The sequence below is a fragment of the Rhinolophus hipposideros genome, assembly GCF_964194185.1.
Source record: "Rhinolophus hipposideros genome assembly, chromosome: 25".
Taxonomy (NCBI): domain Eukaryota; kingdom Metazoa; phylum Chordata; class Mammalia; order Chiroptera; family Rhinolophidae; genus Rhinolophus; species Rhinolophus hipposideros.
Window position 1 is genome coordinate 29,072,840 of NC_138071.1, and position 21,021 is coordinate 29,093,860.

The 21,021-nt window shown below is 44.6% G+C and overlaps 1 protein-coding gene across 2 annotated transcripts in view; it reads left to right on the forward strand.

Moving 5' to 3' along the window:
* RBM33 (RNA binding motif protein 33) overlaps positions 1–21,021 on the forward strand; it is an 83,864-nt gene that overhangs the window by 38,924 nt on the left and 23,919 nt on the right. For both annotated transcript variants that reach the window (XM_081038818.1, XM_081038819.1), the window contains exons 10-14: positions 9,816–9,948; positions 10,325–10,668; positions 11,823–12,101; positions 13,545–13,832; positions 16,819–17,475. In XM_081038818.1, coding sequence (XP_080894944.1) covers positions 9,816–9,948; positions 10,325–10,668; positions 11,823–12,101; positions 13,545–13,832; positions 16,819–17,475 — 1,701 coding nt within the window. The remainder of the gene's footprint in view (positions 1–9,815; positions 9,949–10,324; positions 10,669–11,822; positions 12,102–13,544; positions 13,833–16,818; positions 17,476–21,021) is intronic.

The following is a 21,021-nucleotide window of genomic DNA, read 5'->3' on the forward strand; positions in this document are numbered from 1 at the left end:
GTAGTTTAACTGCTAGTTATTATAAAACACTAACATTTTGAGTACTTTAGAAAGTGAACATCTGTGTTCAAATCATTTTTGGACTTTTTTTCTTGTTTTGTTTTTATAGGGATAAAGTATGATGTGAAAGAGTGATCATAGTTTAAGAAAAACATAAAGCAATGCTGTATGTAAACACATTGTAAAAACATGTTTACTAATATAAAATTAGAGTAATCATTCGCAATTTTCATCAACTTACATTTTCTAATTGGGCAAATATAACTGTATCTGATCCTAGAGGAAGCAAACCTCATACTTGAGTACATTACAAGAAGATAATGAAAGAAAATTCTTTGTGAGAAATTGAACTTCTTTATAAGTTACATGGTAGTGTGAGGGTGGTGAATATTATTGAACTGCTTTTGGCAGAGTTGTGCAGCGCCTAATGTTTTGTCTTGTTTTTGAGCTCAGAAGTGTGCTAGGATGATAGGAAATAGTTGAGCTAGAAATTAGTCACGTGGATGATATAATCTGAGAAATGTTTTCTTCAGTTTATTTACTACTGTTTAACATGTATCTTTTTTAAGCGTCAAATGCTTGGTCTTAAGCTGAAGTTACAGCGAACTTGGGTTCTTGAGAATGCAGTGCTCTACTTGTTTCTGTCATCAGTCTCTGCTGGAGAAAATAATTAGATGTGGAATCTATTTTTAAAAAGTACAATAGAGGTATTGCATTTTTAAAAAGTGCATCAAAATATTTTTGGGAAGGAAGATTAATTCTAGGTCATTTCCTGTTGTTTGACTTACGCCAGACTTTCTGAGGAAAGCTGTTTTTTCCCTTTTCTAGTACTGAGGTAATCTTGGTTTCTATTAATGGAAACATAGTTTCGTGAGCCTTTAGTGAGTTCCTCCTTCCTGCCAACCGTTCTCATAGTCCCTAAGCCATAAAATGGACCAGGCAGAGTTACAGGAAGCCCAGCTTTTGTCCTTGTGCCAGTTTTCACCTGAGTAAAATGATAAAAATAGCGAAGGCAGTGTTGTTGTGGCTTGACCAAGGCGCTTGGAGATTTCTTACTGATGGCAGGGTGCCCTGTGGGCTCTGTCCTGGCACTTGCGAATGGGACGGGGGTAGGCAGTATTCACTACACTGAATCTTGCTTTTTGAAACAAGCGTGTGCACATACACGTTAGGCTTCATCAGCGGGTTTGTGTGAATCAGCACCTTCATGGCACACAAAAAGATAGGAATTACAGAAATATATTGGACAAGAGCGAACGGAGTCCACTGTAATGCTGCCTATCCCCAGCCTGTGCCCATGTGAGTGCCCAGGGCTCCTCGGAGAGCTACTGTTCTGCGGGCAGCTTCATACTGCCTGCCCGTTTTGTGTGAGCGCTTGGCTCTTGTCTGCAGGTAAGCTAGTCCCAGCCATCCTGGGCCCGGGGGCGGGGGCGGGCTGCCCTGGCCTTGGGCCTCATGCACAGATGGTGCAGATAAATAGTAGTTGAATGATTGTACACTGGAATTTACTATTGGGTTATCCTGCTACCTACGAGGAGCTACGTAAAATGAGTAGAGAAGGGTACATATTAATTTTTTACTTTTTGTTGTTTTCAAGGATACGGGTGTAAATTTGCACAGTAGGATTATGTCTTGCACGTTTAACTATGGGAATTCAGCTCTCAGCTGACTGAAGAGTAGAAAGGGCAGACAGTGGGACACGAGTACACGAGATTTCCAGGTTTTAAAGGGATTAAAATATAGCTGGTATTAATGGTCAGGGGTCCCTTCTCTTCCCCAGCATGGTCAGACTTTCTTAATAGGCCATTTTGTTTGACAACTTTATGAAAACTTGAGAAATTCTTAATTTCGAGCTAGTATGCCAAGAAATTGTGCTAAATGACAGTGCCTCCAGTTCTTTAAATAAAAATCACAGGGAACTCCAGACAACCTAATATGAGACTATTTTCATAGAATTGTTGAAAAGCATTTTAAAAAAATCAAATCTTGGGGCAAAAGACCGTGTTCTGGGCTATGCGTGATGTAGCAAAATGAAAATTTTTATTTTCTGTTAATGAATTTTACTTAGAGAATTGAATAAACCGTTTTTGAAACAAAGATTTAAATGTCAAACTTAAGAAACGGGTCCTTATTTTTAATTGTTTTGGAAAAGACTGCTTCAGCTCTGACACTGAGCTAGCACTGCTTTGGCTGTTGGCGGTGGGGTGTCGGGTTGGGAGTCCCCCCACCTCCCTCGCTCTGGAAGTCAGTGAAGTGCTTTGTCATTAGCTTATCGTTTAAAAATCAGAGTTATGTATTTAATTTTAGTTAGGGACACGGCTGTTAGTGCTAAACTCAAAAATGTTTCTTCTCACTCAAACTTTTATTCTCAGGACTATTTTGATTTTGGTTTTTTTAAATCAGAATTACGAATCTTTTTTTGGAAATACAAATGTATCTCAGTCGATAGCATATCAGAATGAGTCTTTTTCATGCTGCTTTTCATATCGGAATATTAATCTGTCGAATGGAAATTTATCTCGTTTATGTAGTGAATACCTAACGCAAACTGACTGGCACAGGCAGCCAGCAGACTCCTCATGCTTCCTGGGAGGGGCTGTCGCTCCCGCCACTTCCGAGCCTTTGCTTCTGTCCATTCTTGCCATCAGACACACACTAACCCCAGGGCCACTTTTCCTTCATGTCAGGACCTTTGAATGGAGTTTAATAGAACAGTTTCTTTTTTGTTTTGTTGTAGGGGGCGGGGGTGGGGAGGCTAATTTACCTTCTGCAGATAAGCTTCTATCTCTGTGTCTGTGTGAATTCTGTGTTTAATTCCAAATGTTTTTCCTTTTGCACGCGTGTTGGTCTAATAGGGTTCTCTTTCCACAAAGTCTCTCCCTGCTGTTTTGGTCATTAATATAAAGCCCTTACATATTTGTCCTCAAAGAGATATTTATTGTTTTTAAAGTTTACAATAAAGTTTTATTTATTGTTTTTAAAGCTTAAAAAAGTAACACCAGGATGTTAGTAATTTAAATGTTACTTTGAGATTTCTCTGACCTTACTTGTTTTCGGTGTCAGTGCAACTGCTGTTTTTCAGTAGAGGAGTAAGTAACTCCCAAGTCACTCACATTTAAGGATTCTTGACCGAGGGTATTTTAAATCCTGGTCAGTCGTTGATTTTCCATTGGTATGTTGCATAAATGCTGGTATTTCAAGGGTAGCCAGTTAAATACTAAGTAGTTTGGCTGCTGAATAATTTCTTAGTGATCTTTGTTTAAATTAAAACTAAGAATGTTAAGAAAGACTACACCGTCAAGTTTAAATTAGTCTTCTTGGCGATTCCATTATTACTTAGGCAGAGGTTTGCTTTGCATCGGTGGTGCGCGCTCGGGGCCTCACAGGTCGGCCTGGCTGCAGTGTTTCCACGGAAGGGGTGCCTGGGACCAGGTGCTGGTGATTGACAGTTCCTGGATGTGTTTTACATGGCGTTTCATGCAAATCATGCTTGATGAGACTGCTGCATCGAATTACATTTTTTTCTGATTATAGCCCTCGCAGATGTGAATCCACACTCTATTCCGTCTAGGAAAAAAGTCTTCCCTTTGAACCTTCCTGGTTTAACTACCTTCCTGCAATGCTTTGTAATTACTAGCACCTACAGCCGAGAAGGAGAAGGAAGGAGAAGGAATGACGGGATTTCTCTTATCAGATCTATGGGTAGTCACAGGCGAATGTGGGATGAGATCTTCCAGCTGTCAAACATTGTCAGGCTTGCAAGGAGTGAATGCAGCTTAAAATGCAGGTGACATAATCCCCAACACCCTCCTTTTGCTAGTGGGTTTCTGATTAATCATGATTACCATACATTATCATACCATCAAATTTAATCATATCAATGAATTGCCATCTGCAGCAGGAACAGAAGCAGCTAAACACTGTGCTAACAGCTATCCAGTACGGAGGTGACCCACTCCACTTCTGTCCTGTCAGCATACATCTGAATGTCTGGTGGAGGCAGGCTGGGTGGGGGTCCACATGAAGAACTCAAAGGCCAGCGAATACTCGTGGAAATCATACAGAATTGGTTTCTTGTACAGGAACTGACCCATTCAGACACATTGTAAAAACTGCATTATAAAGTGTGTGATAAACTGTTTTAAAAGTTTAATGTTCGGCTAAGTAACTGTCACATTGAAATGAAAGCCTTTCACCCTCCCCCGCACCCCCCCAGGTACGTAGTGTTGTGTGTAGTAGGCTTAAACGTTGAGCTGAATTTGCCCATCTGTAATTTAATAATTCAGCCTGTGAAATGCTGACAGTACCGCAGTTTCAAAGTCTTAGAACTCTTATCTGTGCCAGGAATGTCTCCGTGCCTGTTTCTAGTGATGAGTCCTGCCAAGCACCCCAGTTTTTAAAAAAATACATTTATTTTACCAGGAGTCTTTGAAGACCTATTGTTCTTTTTAGATATATTTTTAAGATAAATTTTAAAAAAGGCCCTCCTTTATTATAAAGTACCTGAAAGCACTTCTTCCAAAAGATTAGATTTTTCTTTAATTTTAAAAAATTTAGTCTTTTTGATGTACAAGTCTGAATTTTATAACAAGTGCATACAGTTGTGTGAACACCACAATTAAGATAGGGAATAGTGCTGTCACCCCAGAAGACTTCGGCGGGCTGCCCCCTTGTTGTCAGCCCTTCTCGCCTCCCCAGCCCCTGGCAACCCCGGACCTGTTTCTAGCCCTCGAATCCTGTCGTATGTGTACATGGAGCACGCGACATGCTTGGCTTGGAGTCTGGCTTCTTTTGCGTAGTGCAGTGCTAGCGCTTGGGACCCACTGACACACTGGCTGCACCTAGCAGGGGTGTGTCCTTTTTATTGCTACGTGTTATTCCATGTGTGGGGTGCCACAGTTGGCCCATTTCCCAGCAAGACACTCGGGTTGCTGCTAGTCTCTGGCTGTTACGAATCAAGTTGCTGAAGGAAGTTTCTGTAAGCGATTTTGTGCACATGGTAGTAAGTAGCTAGGAGTGGGAGTGTGCATTGTGTGCTGGGTGTCTCCCCAGGTGAGAGCTGCAAAACAAATCGACAGTGTGCTTTCGGTTGGTAGTGGATACTGCGGCTTTCTTTTTTTAGTTGGCCCTTTGGTGAATGATGAAGTCCAGTTCTCCTAGAGCAGAAAGTGCTGAAGGTCAGTGGCAATGAGAAAAGTTACTGAGTGATTCCTGACTACCAGATTTTGCTCAGGGCTTGTGTTCAGCATGGGCAGGTGTCATTTTCCCCGTTGTACAGATGGTGCAACTGAGTCTTGGAAAGATTAAACGGCCTAAGTTCACCTAATGGGGTGCAGCAGGAATGAAGGCCATCTGTCTCTTCACACTGTACCTCTTCCCCCTCTAGACGTCAGCGTGCACCTTGTAAACTGGGGGAAAGGAAGGCCGTCTGGGAAGGTGAAGCGTAACTGTCTTAAGGTTGTGACCTCACTAAGTGTTCCATGGAAAAGTTTGCTGTGGACGGGCCTGCCATTGGGTAGGCTGGTTGGGGGCGGGCTGAGGGGCAGAAATAAAGGGTTTTTCATTGTGTGAAATCGCACTGTTTTGTACTAAAAAGAAGAAGTTATAACGTGGAGTGCGTGCTCTAGTATCAGCGCTGGGATTATCTTGATGTCAGTGTATTCAAGTCTGTGTGGTGTCCCCCCCACCCCATGAGACCTGCTGCTTGGCACTGCGTATGTGCTTCTTTGAAGTGTTTACAATGCGTCTGTAAATATAAAAGTACCTTCTAGGAAAATGGACAGGGCACGCCACCTGAAGGAAAAAGAAATCTATGGAAACTACTGAAATAAGAGGATTAACAGAGGGCTCTAATTTTAATTGTCAGGGGTCATTGGTGGTCTTTCATCTTTTTATTTAACCCATTTATTTAGAATTAACTGAGAAGCCTTTCTTACATAGTTCTTTGCATTTTAAGTGAGATTAAGAAATGAAAACATGTATCAGAAGGTTGTAATTTATTGAAAGATTCGTGAAGTTTCAATGACATTGTTAAGGTATTTAATTAGTCTTATTAAAATATACCAACTGACCCTTTTAGGGAAGCTGATAAGTCATATAATAGCTGTTAGAGCCTCTTTATTCTTTGCATTATACGATTAACTGGGCTAAGCAATTTATGCAAAGTTTTCATCTTTCTTTTTTGAAAGTTATCAATTCTTTCTGAATAGGATTAATATAGATAACATCATGTAATTAACAAGAGATGCAAAAAAGTAAAAGTACAATTTGTGTAAGAATAACATGAAAGAGAAAGATAATTTCTTACCTTGGGTTTTTTAAGGCATATAAAGAAAAGCAAAACAGCAATTATTTGAAAGGATTATGGTCGCCTTTTCTTTCCTAGGGTAGAATTATGTTAGTACTAAAGGTTCTCAGCTCACTAACAGTCTTAAAATCATTCTACATTTGCTAGAGGGAATTGGTTGGTGATTTATTATCCTTTCTACCCATGAAATGATGGAAGTCCTTAAGTGAATGACCCATCAAGAGAACCTGGCGGGTAGTGTGAGACTTTGGGGCCGGGCCTACCCCAGCACAGGGTGTTTGGCGGCAGGGGCAGTGGGGTCGTAGAAAGAGCACTTTATAAACCAAGAGAGAAAAAGTGGTTCATGTCTTGAGTTGTTTATTGACAAGTGTAACTTTGGGTAATTCACTTTTCACTCTGTAAACCTGAGTTTCTTCATCCTTGAAAGGAAAAGTTCATTGTTCTGCAGGTTTCCTGCCACTGTGTTTATGAAAGATGTTGTACTTGGCTTTTGTCACTCAGGATGTGAAAGAGGCTACACGTAACAAGACTCAGTTCATGGTGACTAAAAACCAAGTGTTATTTTTACATAAAAATGAGCAAGTTCTGGGTTGGTATAGCCCTTCTGTGACGTTATGAGGGACCTGTATTTTTTTCTACCAATTCCAGGCAGGGGGCGCATGCAGCTGGGGTGGCCCATCTGCCGGTGCCTGGTCGCCCAGAACCCCCCTTGTTACAAGTTGGCATTTGGAGTTTTTAGCTGGTACAGTGTTGTCCTTCTGTCACTGGGAAGAAATGAGAATTTATACTAGGTAAGCAGTTAGCAATCTTTTCCATGTGGCTAAAACTTTCAACTTGCTGCATGATTCCAAGAACATGGAGAGACCCAGTGTTCCCAAGAGTTGGCTTAAACCCTGAGGGCTCTCTGGGCCAGGTCCCTTAGACTGTCCCCACGGCAGCTGACGCCACTTCTGTACCTGAGTGGCTTTTCCCAGGCGCCATTCCGTTGTGAGACCAACCTTCCGAACCCGTATCTAGATTGTCCTGTGCAGACAGCCCGACACACACCGACTTACAAATGGCCACCACTCAGGTATTTGAAGAGAGCGATCGTGTATCACTTTAAGGTTGAAAATGTTTTTCATTTGTCTTCAGGGAGGTGTTAATATTTTACTAACTTATAAGCCAAAAACCTCTTGAAAAATAACCTATTTTTTCATTTTTAAAAGATTTAATTTCAGTAATTCCTTTTCTCTCTTACATCAGTAGCTTGTTTCAGGCTGTGGTGCTGTCCCTTCTCCGTGCTTTAGCATAAGTTTTGATCTGTGGGTTTTGCATTTCTCAGTGTAAATTATTTTGATGACTCTTATGCGTCCCTTCTGTACTTAACCTGTTAGAAACTCTTTCCTGGTGTCCCCTCGCCCCAAAGAGGGACAGTCAGGTATATATTGAAATAGTTTAAGGAAACAAGCCGTTTAGGTGAAAATGGGTTTTACGGAGAGAGAGCATTGCTGATTTGTATGGGCAGGTTGCATGGACTGGAGACGGTGTGCCAGAGGGCAGGCGGTTTTTAACTTTATTTTCTGTGCCACCCAAGAAGAAGGGTTTCAGCAGTTTTATGAAATAATAACAGGATCCAGAAAGTTTTGAAGATGATTTTAAAATACTTTTCTCACAGTTTATATGTGAGAAAAAATACATAAAACTAAAGGTAACATACTTGCGCTATAGTCTGTAAATAAATACTTTATTAAGAAGTATCCTGTTTAAGTTCCCTTGTGAAATACACAGGAAAATACACACTACATTTCATTGACTTCAAACAAAACACCATGTTTTTAACACATGAGGAAGACTGTGGCAGTGGAAGGAAGAAGGCAACTTCAGGGAAACTGCTAATGCAGAGTTATAATTAACTGTGAGAGCCTGTGCTACAGAAGTGTTTTCCTAGCACATTATGAGGTGGGTGCAAAAGTAATTGCAGTTTGTAAGGTTAAAAAGAATTGCAAAAACCACAGTTACTTTTGCACCAACCTAATACTATCTTTATCGTAGTAAAAATACTAAATATTGAACAGTGTCCATATCAAAGCATTGTCTCGGTTAAGTCTCACATTAACCTGATAAAGCGTATACATTTATTAGGGGCAGAAAGTGTTCTGATTTGGTCTGGATGTACACCATTGTATTGTCACTTACAAACCTCACCGTTCTCAGTCACTGACCCTTATTGCTTTGGGAGTGTCTTAATTGATGCCTGTACCTGGAGGTCAGAAGGGGGCGGTCTCTAGTGTCAGAAGTTGGTAAGGTGAGAATTTCCTTGGCTTCACCTCAAGGAGTAGACAGAGACTACAAGAATTCAAGACTTTCTGTGCCGTGTGTGTCAGTAAGTGCCTAACATCTGTGTTTTTATAAAGGGGCAATATTTATGTTTAAACATAATTCCTTTAACATTATATCGCCATAGGTCTTAGGGGTTTGTGGCGGTTGTACTGGCGTTCATTTTGCATTATTCTTAAAATGCCATGCATGGGTAGAGCAGACTTCTAAACAGAGAAGGAAGGCAAGTGTAGTTTGCAAAAGCATTTTCAATGTTATAAAATGATGTCATTTAGTAGTAACAGCTAATATTAAATGACAGGAAAAGCATTAGAATTTTAAGTATGATAAAGGAGTATGATTTTTAAAAGTTGAGAAATACTGGCTGAGTTTCAGAGAATGAGGTGTTATTAAATGAAAGTTACCTTGATGATATGTATAATTAATGAATTCTTTCTGGAGAACTGAAAATACTTGAGGCTTGCTTTATATGCCTCCCAAGAAAACATGAGGCTTTCTTAAGAAAGTACAGTGTTTTTAAAAATCCCTGAATTCTTGAAAGGCCAACTGAAAAATGAAGTAATTTTAGTTTGTATTATAGAGTTCTAGAAATACATAGTTATTGAAAAATGTTAAGCTTTAAGAGTCCAGAATATTTTATCCGATGGAATCCAATGGTGTAATATTCCTTTTGTAGTAACATGGTTTCTTAACTATATTGCGTTTTCCTGTTTTGTCAGATTGCTGATTTTTGTTATAGTATAAATTAGATTTCCTTTTTGTTCTTTTGAAGTAAAGCAGCTTCATAGCTGTAGCTTATGGTTGTGTTAAAAAGGTAGCAAAGGACGGCACATTTGAGAAGATAAATGTCAGGAATGTGGAGAGTAGACATTTAGTCTTTCGGATTAATGGGCGGGGAGGTCAGTAATTGCTTGGCTGTCAATAAGCTTAAAAATAGTATTTGTGTGGTGCTGTAGCAATGTGAAAACACGGAATTCATGTTTAGATGCTGCATTTTGATGTTTGACTGTTTCGTTATGGCAGAATCACTTGTTTTGTAACATGTAGTTATGTACGTGGGGCAGGGAGTGGGGGTTGTAGGAGCTAAGTTACTTGGTGTTTGCAGAGAAAAACGTGGGACCGTGTCTTCATTTCGGAAGACTACAGATTCTTTTCCTGCCTTTCACCTTGTTTTTCTGTTGTTCTTCAGGGCCCGCCAGAATTCCCTCAGCACACCCCTGGACCTGTTCCCAACAATTTTAGCCAGCCCCCACGACTTCCTCTTCAGGACCAGTGGAGAGCCCCGCCCCCTCCCCAGGACAGAGACCCTTTCTTCTTAGGAGGTAAAGGATAGCAGGCACAGAGCTGGATTGGGTGGTGTGCCTGAAAAACACATTTATGTTTTAAACCGAATTTAGCTGCCACTGGGAGATTTGATTAGAGTGTCAGATGTTTGTACTATACAGCACCTCTGTGTTCCGGTCCAAAGGCTAAAATTGGACATGACTGGCAACTTCGCATACAAAGGGGGAGACCATTGACAGAAAGTGACTGATGAGGCAGTCGAGAAATTAGGGGCAAAATCTGGACTTCTTCTCAAACGTTCGCTCCCTGCCACACTTGTAACTTGAGGCGGGACGAAGGAAGAGTGCGGCGCACAGTTTTCCTGTCAGGCGCGTGCTGTGTGACCAGAGGGTGACGGTCCTTCCTGCCGCTCAGTTTCAGGTGATCCACGGTTCCCGAGTCATCTCTTCCTGGAGCAGCGCAGCCCCCCTCCACCGCCACCGCCTCCCACACTTCTCAGCAGCAGTCACCCGGTGCCCGCGCCCAGCCCCTTGCCGTTCACCCAGCCGGGACCAGCGTTTAACCAGCAAGCACAGCAGCCAGTGTTCCCCCGGGAGAGGCCCGTCAGGCCCAGCCTGCAGCCTCCGGGCCCAGTGGGCGTCCTTCACTTCAGCCAGCCCGGCTCAGCAGCCACGCGGCCCTTCATCCCTCCGCGGCAGCCCTTCCTGCCTGGCCCGGGACAGCCGTTCCTGCCCGCGCACGCACAGCCCAGCATGCAGGTAGGTCCGCCTGGAGGGCAGCTGCCTGAAGTGCGCCTTGCGAAACCCAGTTTCACACTGTTGTGCTCGTCTAGTCTGCCAAGATGTGGGGGTGAAAGGGTCAGGGTGCAGAGCTTAGATTGCTGTTTATTAAAGGCAGCTGTCTTGACAGTATGTTTATCTGCTTCATTGGAAGAGAAGTGGAAAAGGTCATTTTTTTTGGGAAATGAAAATTCAGTATTAAGATTTTTTAAAGGATATACTGCTAATACAATTTTGAAAGTAAGTTTGCTCACCTTTGGCACAGTCGTACAAGGTTTAGCCATGGAAATAAAGCTCTGTATCGCATTCTGTTCCTGCAGTATGTAATGGGAAGGTTCTCTGCGGGGAGGGAGCTGGTGTGCTGTTCACCCCTCCCTGTGGGGAAGAGTTGAGTACCCTCCGCCGACAGCTGCTGTCTCCCGGGCTGTCTTGGTTCTGTGAAGTCCTTCTTACCTGTCCGTTTCTTCTTATACTTGATGTTTATTACTAAAATGGATAGCGATGGTATGCTTAGCTTAATTAACCATTGGGAGCACATAGGGTTTGTGTCTGAGTAAAAAGGAAATTGATTATTTAGGGTGTTAAAGTAGGATACAATGGTTTTTTGTTTTTTTAATTAAAAAACACACGGCGACTCCATCTTCATTGCAGAGCTATCTGAGCATAGATAAGGATTTAAAGAGGAAATTATATAAGCCCGTCAGCTGAAACAGCCGCCACCAGCACTGGGCGCCACCAGCACTGGGTGCCCCTGCGTTTCAGTCTTCTTTTGGTGCCCCCATCCTCCTCAGCACGCTTTCTTCCCAGCGAACTGTGGCTGTGGAATGACCTTTCACTACACCATGTAAACTGCTGCTCAAGGCTGCGGTTTTCTGGCTGACACGAGTTTGTGTTTGTGGTTTCAGCATCCTGGGGGTTGTGTTTACATCCCGAGTAACTTCCCTAGGACAGACCTGGAGTTGCAGCAGTACAAGGATTTAGGGCAAATACAGTGTTACCTTCATCGGCAAATCTACAATGAAACTGTACCACTTCGTTTCCTCCTGGTGGTGGGGTTTTGAAGGGAATGGCTGAATTGGAACATAGCTAGTACATCTGTTGATGAATTGTTTCTCTTTCTTTTGGCACGGAAGGGGCCCCTGCACCCCCCGTTGCCCCCGCCACACCAGCCCCAGCCGCAGCCCCAGCCGCCCCCGCTGCAGCCGCCCCCGCAGCACCAGCCGCCCCCGCAGCACCAGCCGCCCCCCCAGCACCAGCCACACGCACCGCCGCCTCCACACCAGCACCTGTCTGTGCCCCCGCCGCCTCTGATGCCCATGGCGCAACCCCAGTTCCGGCCTCACGTGCAGACGTCTCAGCCCCCGCCGAGCAGCAGCCGGGTGCAGTGCCCCCAGCGCCAGGGCCTGCGGCATGTAAGTGTCCGCTGGTCTCCAGCCTCTTCCAGGCGCAGAACTTCAGGACCCAACTGAGGAGCCCGGCTAGTTTCCAGCTCTGATTTAATTAACAAAACATGCAGTGCATTTTTCTACAGTGAGTGCATGTTTAAAAACCGCTTAGGAGATTGGGTTTCTTGACTATAGAAATTGATAACGTCCCTTTGTACCTGAAAGACTGTATTCATAATTATTTACTTTAGCACCTTTTGTATGTCCGGTATTCCTATAGATGATATTACTAATTAATGGACACATAACTTCATAGAATACTTCAGGTGACACTACCTTTTGCCAGTTACTTATTTTTTGATGCACAGATTATCTCTGTCTCCTCGGGCCCTGAATAAATAAGTGAATTCAGGAAGAATTTATGGACTATGTCCTGTTGCCAGGCACTCCTCTAGCTCCTGGGAGTACAGCAGTGAACAAGCGAGACAGAGTTCTTGCCTATTTGGAGCTTCTATTTAACTGTGGGAGACTGACAGTGCATTGATTTGTGAGGTTACACTCGGGACCGTCAACAAGTGAGTGCTTGGTCATGCATCGAAGAAACTGGGAAGTGTGTGTGGCTTTAAAAGTAAAAGACAGTCGTCATTGCTACTGCCTTGTTCTCCATTAAGTAACTAACCCTTTTATGAATAGCCCCGTGGTGAGAGTTCTAGGCTGTGAGGTGAGACGGGGGTTTTCCTTTTAGCGCGGTCCCTTGTGACCTTGAGCCGCAAGCGTCACTTAGCTGGTTTTCATCTCAAACTTTCTCGTCTCTGCATCTTTCTTTCTTCAAGTAACATTAAGATTAAATGATAGAAGGAAGAAGGATTTCAGGTCTAGGAAGAGACTTCATTCTGTTAGAGCAGCGGCAGGCTGCATGTCCGGCCTGTGCGGTGCACACTGATGGGCGAGCCGTCGCACGTCTCTGTAAACGCCTCCAGGTCAGGTCTCCTAAGAATCCTGAGGATGGACACGACCGCGTTTATGCCTGGGGTGAAATGAGCTGGCCTTTCTCCTCTGGGGACAATGACTTGGTGCATGACTCTTTTCTGGTCCCACCTTAAATCTAGGGGCCCAGCACAAGTGGTCATGCCAACTCCTTGTGCAGACGAAGTCCTTTGTCGGCTCTCATTTCTGTTACAAATGTCCGTTCCCACACTCAGGTATCAGCTGCAATGCCCTGGTGTGACTTCCATACAGCGGAGCCTGTCTGCAGGCAGCTGGGGTTCCTTTACCAGGCCCAGGCCTTAACCCAGAGCAGGGGACATACAGGCGCGAGAAAAGTATTGACCCATGGGAAACTCATCTGCCTCCCCGCCCCGAAGGAGGACTCACTCATCGACTGGAATGGGTTGAAATATTTGTATCGTGTGCCTTTCTGTTCCTCCCCCAAGTTTCCCGGTATAATTTGAGCTTTCCTTCTTGTGATAGAATACGAGTTCTCAGAACGTGAGCAAGCGGCCGATGCAGCAGATGCAGCCAACTGCCCCGAGAAACAGCAATCTGCGCGAGTTGCCCATAGCGCCGCCGCACGTGCTGGAGCTGAGCAACAGTCGCTGCCCCTCCACACCTGCGGCTCACGTGAAGCCCATGGTCAACACGTCACCACCTGCGAGGCCCGGGCTGGGGTCCCGGAGTGCACAGGGCAAGGCGGAGGTGCCGGTCAAGCCAGTTAGCCCGGTGGTCCAGCCCAAAGAAGAGACAGCAGCGGAACCAGAGGTGGGCCTGGGGTGTTACAGCTGCGTGGCCTCCAAGAGGAAGGCCTCTCGGTCTCTCTGACCCTGCCAGGTGTCACCAGGTCTTCCCACTGTCTCGCTGGGTCCTTCTAGCCTGACTGCGTGTTCACACACCATAACACGCTCATTCTCGCTGGGCTATAGCATTAGGGTGCTTCTGTATATTTGCAGTTACTGGTGTATGTTGCAGAGTCTGTATGTACTGGGGCTCGGCAGACTGTTTCTGAACAGAGCCCAGATAATAAATATTTTAGGCTTTGTTGTCCAAACTGTCATGCAATTACTCAGCTCTGCTATTTCAGCAGAAAAGCAATTACAGGTAGTTCTTGCATCAGCCAATGTGGCTGTGTCAGGAAAACTCGGACAGAATCCAGTGTTGGGCCAGGTTTGACCCCTGGGCTGTAGTTAGCTGATCCCTGATACATACTGTTGCCTGTGTTTGACTTTTTCTTACTTTACACTGTGCACGACTAGAAGATGGGGCCACTTTTACTTTTGGCTTTTATGTAAGATTGTTGGGGGGGGGGATTGTTTTGTGTTGAATTGTTTTATATATATATGTGTACATATATTTATTAATTTTTAAATAGAAATGAATGTTGTAAGAATAAATGATAAATGCAAGTTGGTATGTTACATGGTTTCCAATTGAGATTGTATTTGTACCTTGATTTAGTTTTGTCCACTTGATTATTTTTTTGCTGAGGGAGCGACTCAGTATTACTACAGTATTCATCATAAACTGTTTAATGAGCTCCTGTTAAATATTAGTAAAATCTATGGCTGGGACAAACCCCTTGAGGCCACTGGTCTCCTAGAGAAGAAACAGATATGTTTGTCTGAGGCTTCCATGCAGTCAAGAGTCAGTCCCGGGCTGTTCCCTAGGAATGGGATAGGAAGGTGGGCAGGCAGGCCTGTCAGACACAAGTTCTAATGAAGCACAGGCTCTAGTGTAGCACAGGCAGCAAACACGCCCTTGGAGTGACCTACCATTGTCAGCACCAGGACCCTGAGCAAGTGACTTCACTTCTCACCAGCCTGTTTCTTTAACTTATTGGGTGTTAGTGTGGGACATGCCGTGTTTCCCCGAAAATAAGACCTAGCCGGACAACCAGCTCTAATGCGTCTTTTGGAGCAAAAATTAATATAAGACCTGGCATTCTATTCTATTCTATTCTATTCTATTCTGATTATCTTTCACTTTAATGGGGGAATAAATTAAATAAATTATTAGATTTTTTCTAATAAATTAAGATAGTAGTTGTAATGTGGGGTTACTAAATTAGAAATGTAAATATAAAATCAAAGCAATTGAGTTAACATTTAATGAGATCTTACTAGAAGAAGAGTGACTTGGCTCTAAAGTCAGTATATGAAAAGATAATATAGATTTGCAGACTAGATTGGAGTAGTTTATAAAAAGAAATCCTTGCTAAAAATTTTAGTCTGCTTTTAGTTTATATAGCTAGCTCCTGACTTGTATATGTGAACTGATTTGGTTCAGAAAAATTAAGTCACATACACTTTACTTGTATGACACAAGTGGCCTTTTGGGTGTGCCAGTAGCCACAACTGGCAGTTCCTTCCATAATGGTTGATTTAAGCAGGGCTGTGCAGCAGTTTTCTGTAGAACCAAGCAGGTGCTTTGTGCGGGAGATGGAACTAGCAGGTGGCCATTGTGTTAGCGGAAGGTCTTCGTTTGGTTGCTTTCAATTTTCTGTGCACATAGAATGGGACCAGGAGTAAAGATTTTTTCCTTTTTAATACGTCGCCTGTTTGTTGTGCTAAGGTAGGTGTGGTTCATTTTCTTACAGTGGTGCCTGTTTAGAACCGCATGTCCACCTGTGCTCTTGCACCTGGCTCAGCTCTTTGCCAACTGGCTGGGGAAACAGCCTCGGGAGTGTTCCTGCTCCTCCCCGAACGCCCTGCTGTTCACCTCTCACACCTACCTTTGCACCCATCGCCGCCTTCAGGCTGCTGTTCCAGTCTGTCCTAGACTTTGTGGGGAGATAACCAAGTTGGTCAGGCTTGTTTCCAAATGACAGGCGAGCCCCGATAAGGGCCCGACTGTGTCCTGTAGGTCAAGTGTACGAAGTTCTGGGGCCACCACCAGAGACTTCAGCTGCGTTTTGGTCGTAATTCCTAATTCTTAAGGTGTATTTGTTAATGACTGACCTCTAGATAGGTTAAATCCTATTCTTTTGTGAAGGATCTTTGGATGAGGAGCTCTACGAAGTTTTTAGAGAAAATGACTGATTTCTAACAAATGCTTAAGTTGTAATTAACTTTCTTGTTGGATGGTTTTTATGAATGTTGCCGGACTTTTTCAGACATTTTTTTGATAGAATTTCAGAATGGTTGGGACTGGCATGTTAAAGGCATTCCTTATGTACTGTTAATATTCCAATACTGCAGTTGGCAGCATTTTGATTCTGAGGAGAGTGCATGAGTTCAAGGTCAGAGAGATTGACTTGTGCTGTTCATTATAACCAATTATTCTGTGACAAATGAGTTTGAGATCAGGCTGAAAATTCTGTACGAAAAATCAATAGTTCTAATCAGGCCCTTTCAGGTCATTTACACCCCACCTTTTGTTGGTTTGTCAGAGAAGAGCCAGATAAAACCTGTGTGACAGCACGGTCTCCTACTGTGGCCATTTCCATTCGAAACATATTTTGATATCTTAAATGAATAGTTTAATTGGTTTCAAACTTGTAAATGAGTAGAAATTTACATTATTTCATTTTTAATATTCTGATAAGATTTTCCAAATTAGCTTTAGCCTGTGTAATTTTTTCCCCTCCCCAGAGGACTTAGTTATACTTCAAGTCTATGAGCAGATTTTGAAGAGTGTCTTCAGATTTTGAATTAAAGGGCTTTAGAATTTTCCGTTTCTTAGTTAGTTGACATCAGTTGGAATGGTTGCCTTGCTTTGCGCTCCTGAGTAAACCGCGCTTGTTCTCTTTCAGTTTCCTGATGAAGATGAAGAAACAAGGTTGTATCGCTTGAAGATAGAGGAACAGAAACGCCTCCGAGAAGAGATCCTGAAACAGAAGGAGCTGCGCCGGCAGCAGCAGGCAGGGGCCAGGAAGAAAGAGCTGCTGGAGAGGCTGGCGCAGCAGCAGCAGCAGCAGCAACAGCAGCAGCTCTGCGCGCCCCCGGGTCCCCCCACAGAGCGCGAAGAGCAGCCGTCCTCACCCTCGCCTACCAACGGTAACCCCTTGTTACCCTTCCCAGGCGCCCAGGTCAGACAAAATGTGAAAACCAGACTTCTCGTGAAAAGTCAAGATGTCTCTGTTTCAAATATTCAGGCCCAAACCTCGAATTCTGTGCCATCTGGTGCTAACATGCAGTACCCAGGACAACAGATGAAACCACTGAAACATTTGAGACAGGCCAGAACTGCACCCCCAGGTCCGGCTCCGCACAAAGTCCTGCCCGGGCCGCCTGCAGACGGGGAGGGGCTGCTGCCCGCCTCACAGGCCGCTCGCGCCGCGGCCCTCCAGGGCCGGCCCCCAGATGCCAAGACCGGCGCAAAAAGGACTGTCATGCACCGGGCCAACAGCGGTGGCGGAGATGGGCCACACGTCAGCGCCAAAGTCAGGGTGATTAAGTTGTCCGGCCGGGTAAGTTGACGAGGTCCGCGGTGCCTCTGGAGCGTGTGCTCCCTTCACTCAGAATGTCCTCATGCCCAGAGGAGGCTTGGAGGAAAGGCCAGTCAGAGTGGAGTCTGCTCCGAGCGCAGGCCCGCCCCTCCCTCCTCGGGGCTGGTGGGAGCTGGCGTTTCAGTCCTGTTCCCAGCTGGGACCCGGCTCGCAGTTGTCTCTCTCAGTCCTCGTGAAAGACCAGCATGACGATCCTCAGTTAGGCCTTTCTCAGTTTTAGCTTCTTTTGTAGGTAATTTGTGGTACAACCATCAAGTTAGTTTTAAAAGTAAAATGTCCTTGACCACAAAGCAGGTAGTTTGTGTGTGGCTTTGGATTCGGTGAGCACTGGGGTGGGTGGGTTTGGGGACCGTGTGTATGTGCGTGTGTTGTGTCTTCTTTTGCGCAGCTTTCTTCCAAAGACTGTTTCCTGTCTTCTCTTTTCAAGCTAATTTCAACCATTTGGGGGAAACAAAAGGGGCTAACACTTCTAGAGTGGAATCACCTATGATCTTCCCACGTGCTCTCAAAAGTGGGGCATACCTCATTGCTACCTGCGCTTTCGAACAGCCTGTTTGGGGCCATAGTCAGGAAGCAGAGTGATTGCAGTTTTCCAGGGCAGGTTGACGTGGTCGGGCCTCAGACAGACGTGCTGCACAGGCTCCCATGGCAGGGTTCTCCCGTCAAGAAGCCATCTGTACATCCCTGCTTCCTCACCCTGTCACATCGTCTTGACTCAGTACGGAAGGGACCTCGCATCTCTTACTTCAATTACAAGGGACTGCAGCAAATGCTAGCTGGTCTGTGTGATGGTTGTACTCTGTGACAACGCTGCCTAGTGCAGTTGATCTGTAAATGGAGGAAGAGATGGGAGAACTGTGGACACAGGCTTTGAGAGCAAGCTGGCCAGCGATGATGACGTTACAAACGACAGAATGCTTACGGGAAGAAAGCTAACCTCTAACCCTCAGGCCGTTCGAGGAGTGCGGTCCGCCTAGGGGATTAGCCTGTGCCTGTGCAGAGTACTGTTTATGCCTTTCAGGTTGACAGTGAGTACAGTTAATTTTCATTCATGTTCTTCTTGTATTTCGCTAGGAGCCCTGGACTTCTTTACATCCCGTTCGTACAGAAATACACTATATATCATACTCATAAGATTTCCTGGGGAGATTCACCCTGGAGAGTCACTTTCGTTTCCTTCACTTTCCTCTAACCTAGGCTGGCATCTCTCTGCTGTGCTTAATTAAATGATTCTCCTGGTTCCGCTACGTGGTCTCCAGACAGGACAGGAGGCTCGCAGCCGCCAGTGCCATTCTAGGAAGTGTGCCCTGGTGGCGGTCCCAGTTAGAGCACGTGTCCCCAGGAGTGTCCGCAAGGCTTGTCTCACCACTCTTACTCCAGCATGCGCATGGGGAGTGTCTCCCAGCTTCCTCTGGGGGGTTCTTGGGGGGGGGGGTACGCGGACCTCTGAGGTGAGGGTGGATCACTGTCGACTGCTCTTTGGTCAGTTCCCATATTGCATTCCTTATCATTAAATACTTTACCTTTGGGTTTGATTAATTTGGTGATTCTGAAAGGTGAAAGAGCCTGAGTCTTAAGGCAGGATTTTTAGTCTTCTGTCTCATCAATTCTATTATCTTGAAAGTGATGTTACTTCCTCCAATCATTGTTTCTCTTTGTTACAGCTAATGCATTTAGACATGGGAAGCATTTCAGAAAGAATTTAATACAAATTGTCTCCTGATGTGGATTCTCACACAGCCACAGAGCAGGGTGGTTGTCAGTGTTTGAAGCTGGCAGAGTGACTCTTCACTTCCTTCCCGGCTCTCAGGTGGCGTCCTGTTTGTCGTTGGTCATTTTGACATTGTTTATTTTGACATTGTTTTCCTGGGATATACAGGACGGCGCTCCCCCCCACCTGGCTTGAGAGTATGTTTGTACCTGGTGGGGGGCTGCAGCAGAAACTGGCTTTTGGGTGGCAAGGCCTGTGTTTGGATGGTTGTCTTTTATTACTTGTCCTTGGTTCTGAGCGGTCATTTTGTTTCTCTGAACCTCAGTCTCCAGTCTGTAAATGAGGTCCCTAACGTTGCCTTGAGGGACACGTGAAACCTTGTAACACTCCGACGTGCGTCATGCACAATCCTCTTCCTGTGAGTGTGCCAAGGCCTTTCTAGAAAAGAAGCCATTCTGTGACTTGATACCAGCTCCGTAGGAGTAGATGCTGTTATTCCCATTCACAGGTGAGTAAGTTCAGCCTCAGAGAGGTTGTGTTAGTAGTCCAGGGTCACACAGCTGCCGACTGGTAGAGCAAGGCTCTGACTCCTAAGCTCCTTACCAGTGTTCATAATAGAGAGTTTGGCCGCTGCTTTTTCCCATCGTGTTACTTACTCCCTGACGAGGACTAGTATTCCATTTCCAGTGAGAGTATACAGCTGTCACAGTTGAGTCAGGAAATGTTGAGCGGGGCTTCTGAAATGAGGATAAGTAAGTTTCGTTGTGCTGGCCGGTGGTAGTGACTGGCTGGGGAGTATGTCGGGAAGGATTGAGAGGCACGAAAAAGTCCCGTGGCTGGAGCCAAAGCGTCAGCTGTGGGTGCGGGACTGGAGAGTGGCTGGTTTCCATCCTTCCTGTTCTGGCACCTTGTGAAGTAACCAGGTCACACTGGAGCCAGAACGTGGCCCCCAGCCTGGTGATGGGAGTGACGGTGTAGCCTGGTTTACTGTGGCCATAGCGTGCTGTGTGCGGTGAATGTGTCTGAGGACACTTCTGTGTAAATCCCATTAGGTTACGTTTTATAGTGAAAACATGGGGGGATTTGAACTTTAAAGAGACCTTTTCTGATGAAGCTAATCAATCTGTATATATGTGATCCTAGTCTTTCCCCACATAAAAATATTGTTCAGATTTGTTAGGTGAGATTACAAAAGGAACAAATTAATGCTTCTTATACAGAGTGTTACATATTGGCAAGTATTGCTTCTAAAATGTCACGCGCCTCCCTGAATCTTACTAATTTAATATAAGTAACCTACTTAAAGAATTGCTTGGTGGAATGGTCCTCTTTATTACTTAAAATATGAGAATAATTCTCCATTTGCTCATTTCTCAGAAAGTTACTTTTAAGCATTTAATTTTCAGAAACCAAAAAGCAACCTTGTTAAATCATAATTTTGTCCATAACCAATACATAATCCAGAAAAACTATGCAAACAATATAAAAGTATAAAATGTTTACTTAGTGTAAACTTAACTATAGTCATTCTCAGCCATTCTTTGTGGTTAAACACCAGAAAAAAGACTTCTAGGAAATTCCTTTATTAAGGAGCTAGGCCTGCAACTATGTCGTCCGGTTTACGGAAAACGAAGCTCTGAGGTGTCTGCACTGTAGTTTCTTGTGCATGTGTGTAAGTGACTGTGGTTACCTGGCCCAAAAGAATCGTCCCCCCTCAGGGAGATGAGGGGGCTTCCTCCAGGGCGGTTGTGAGGCATAAATGTCACAAGAGTGTGAGGTGAGTGGCATAGTGGCGA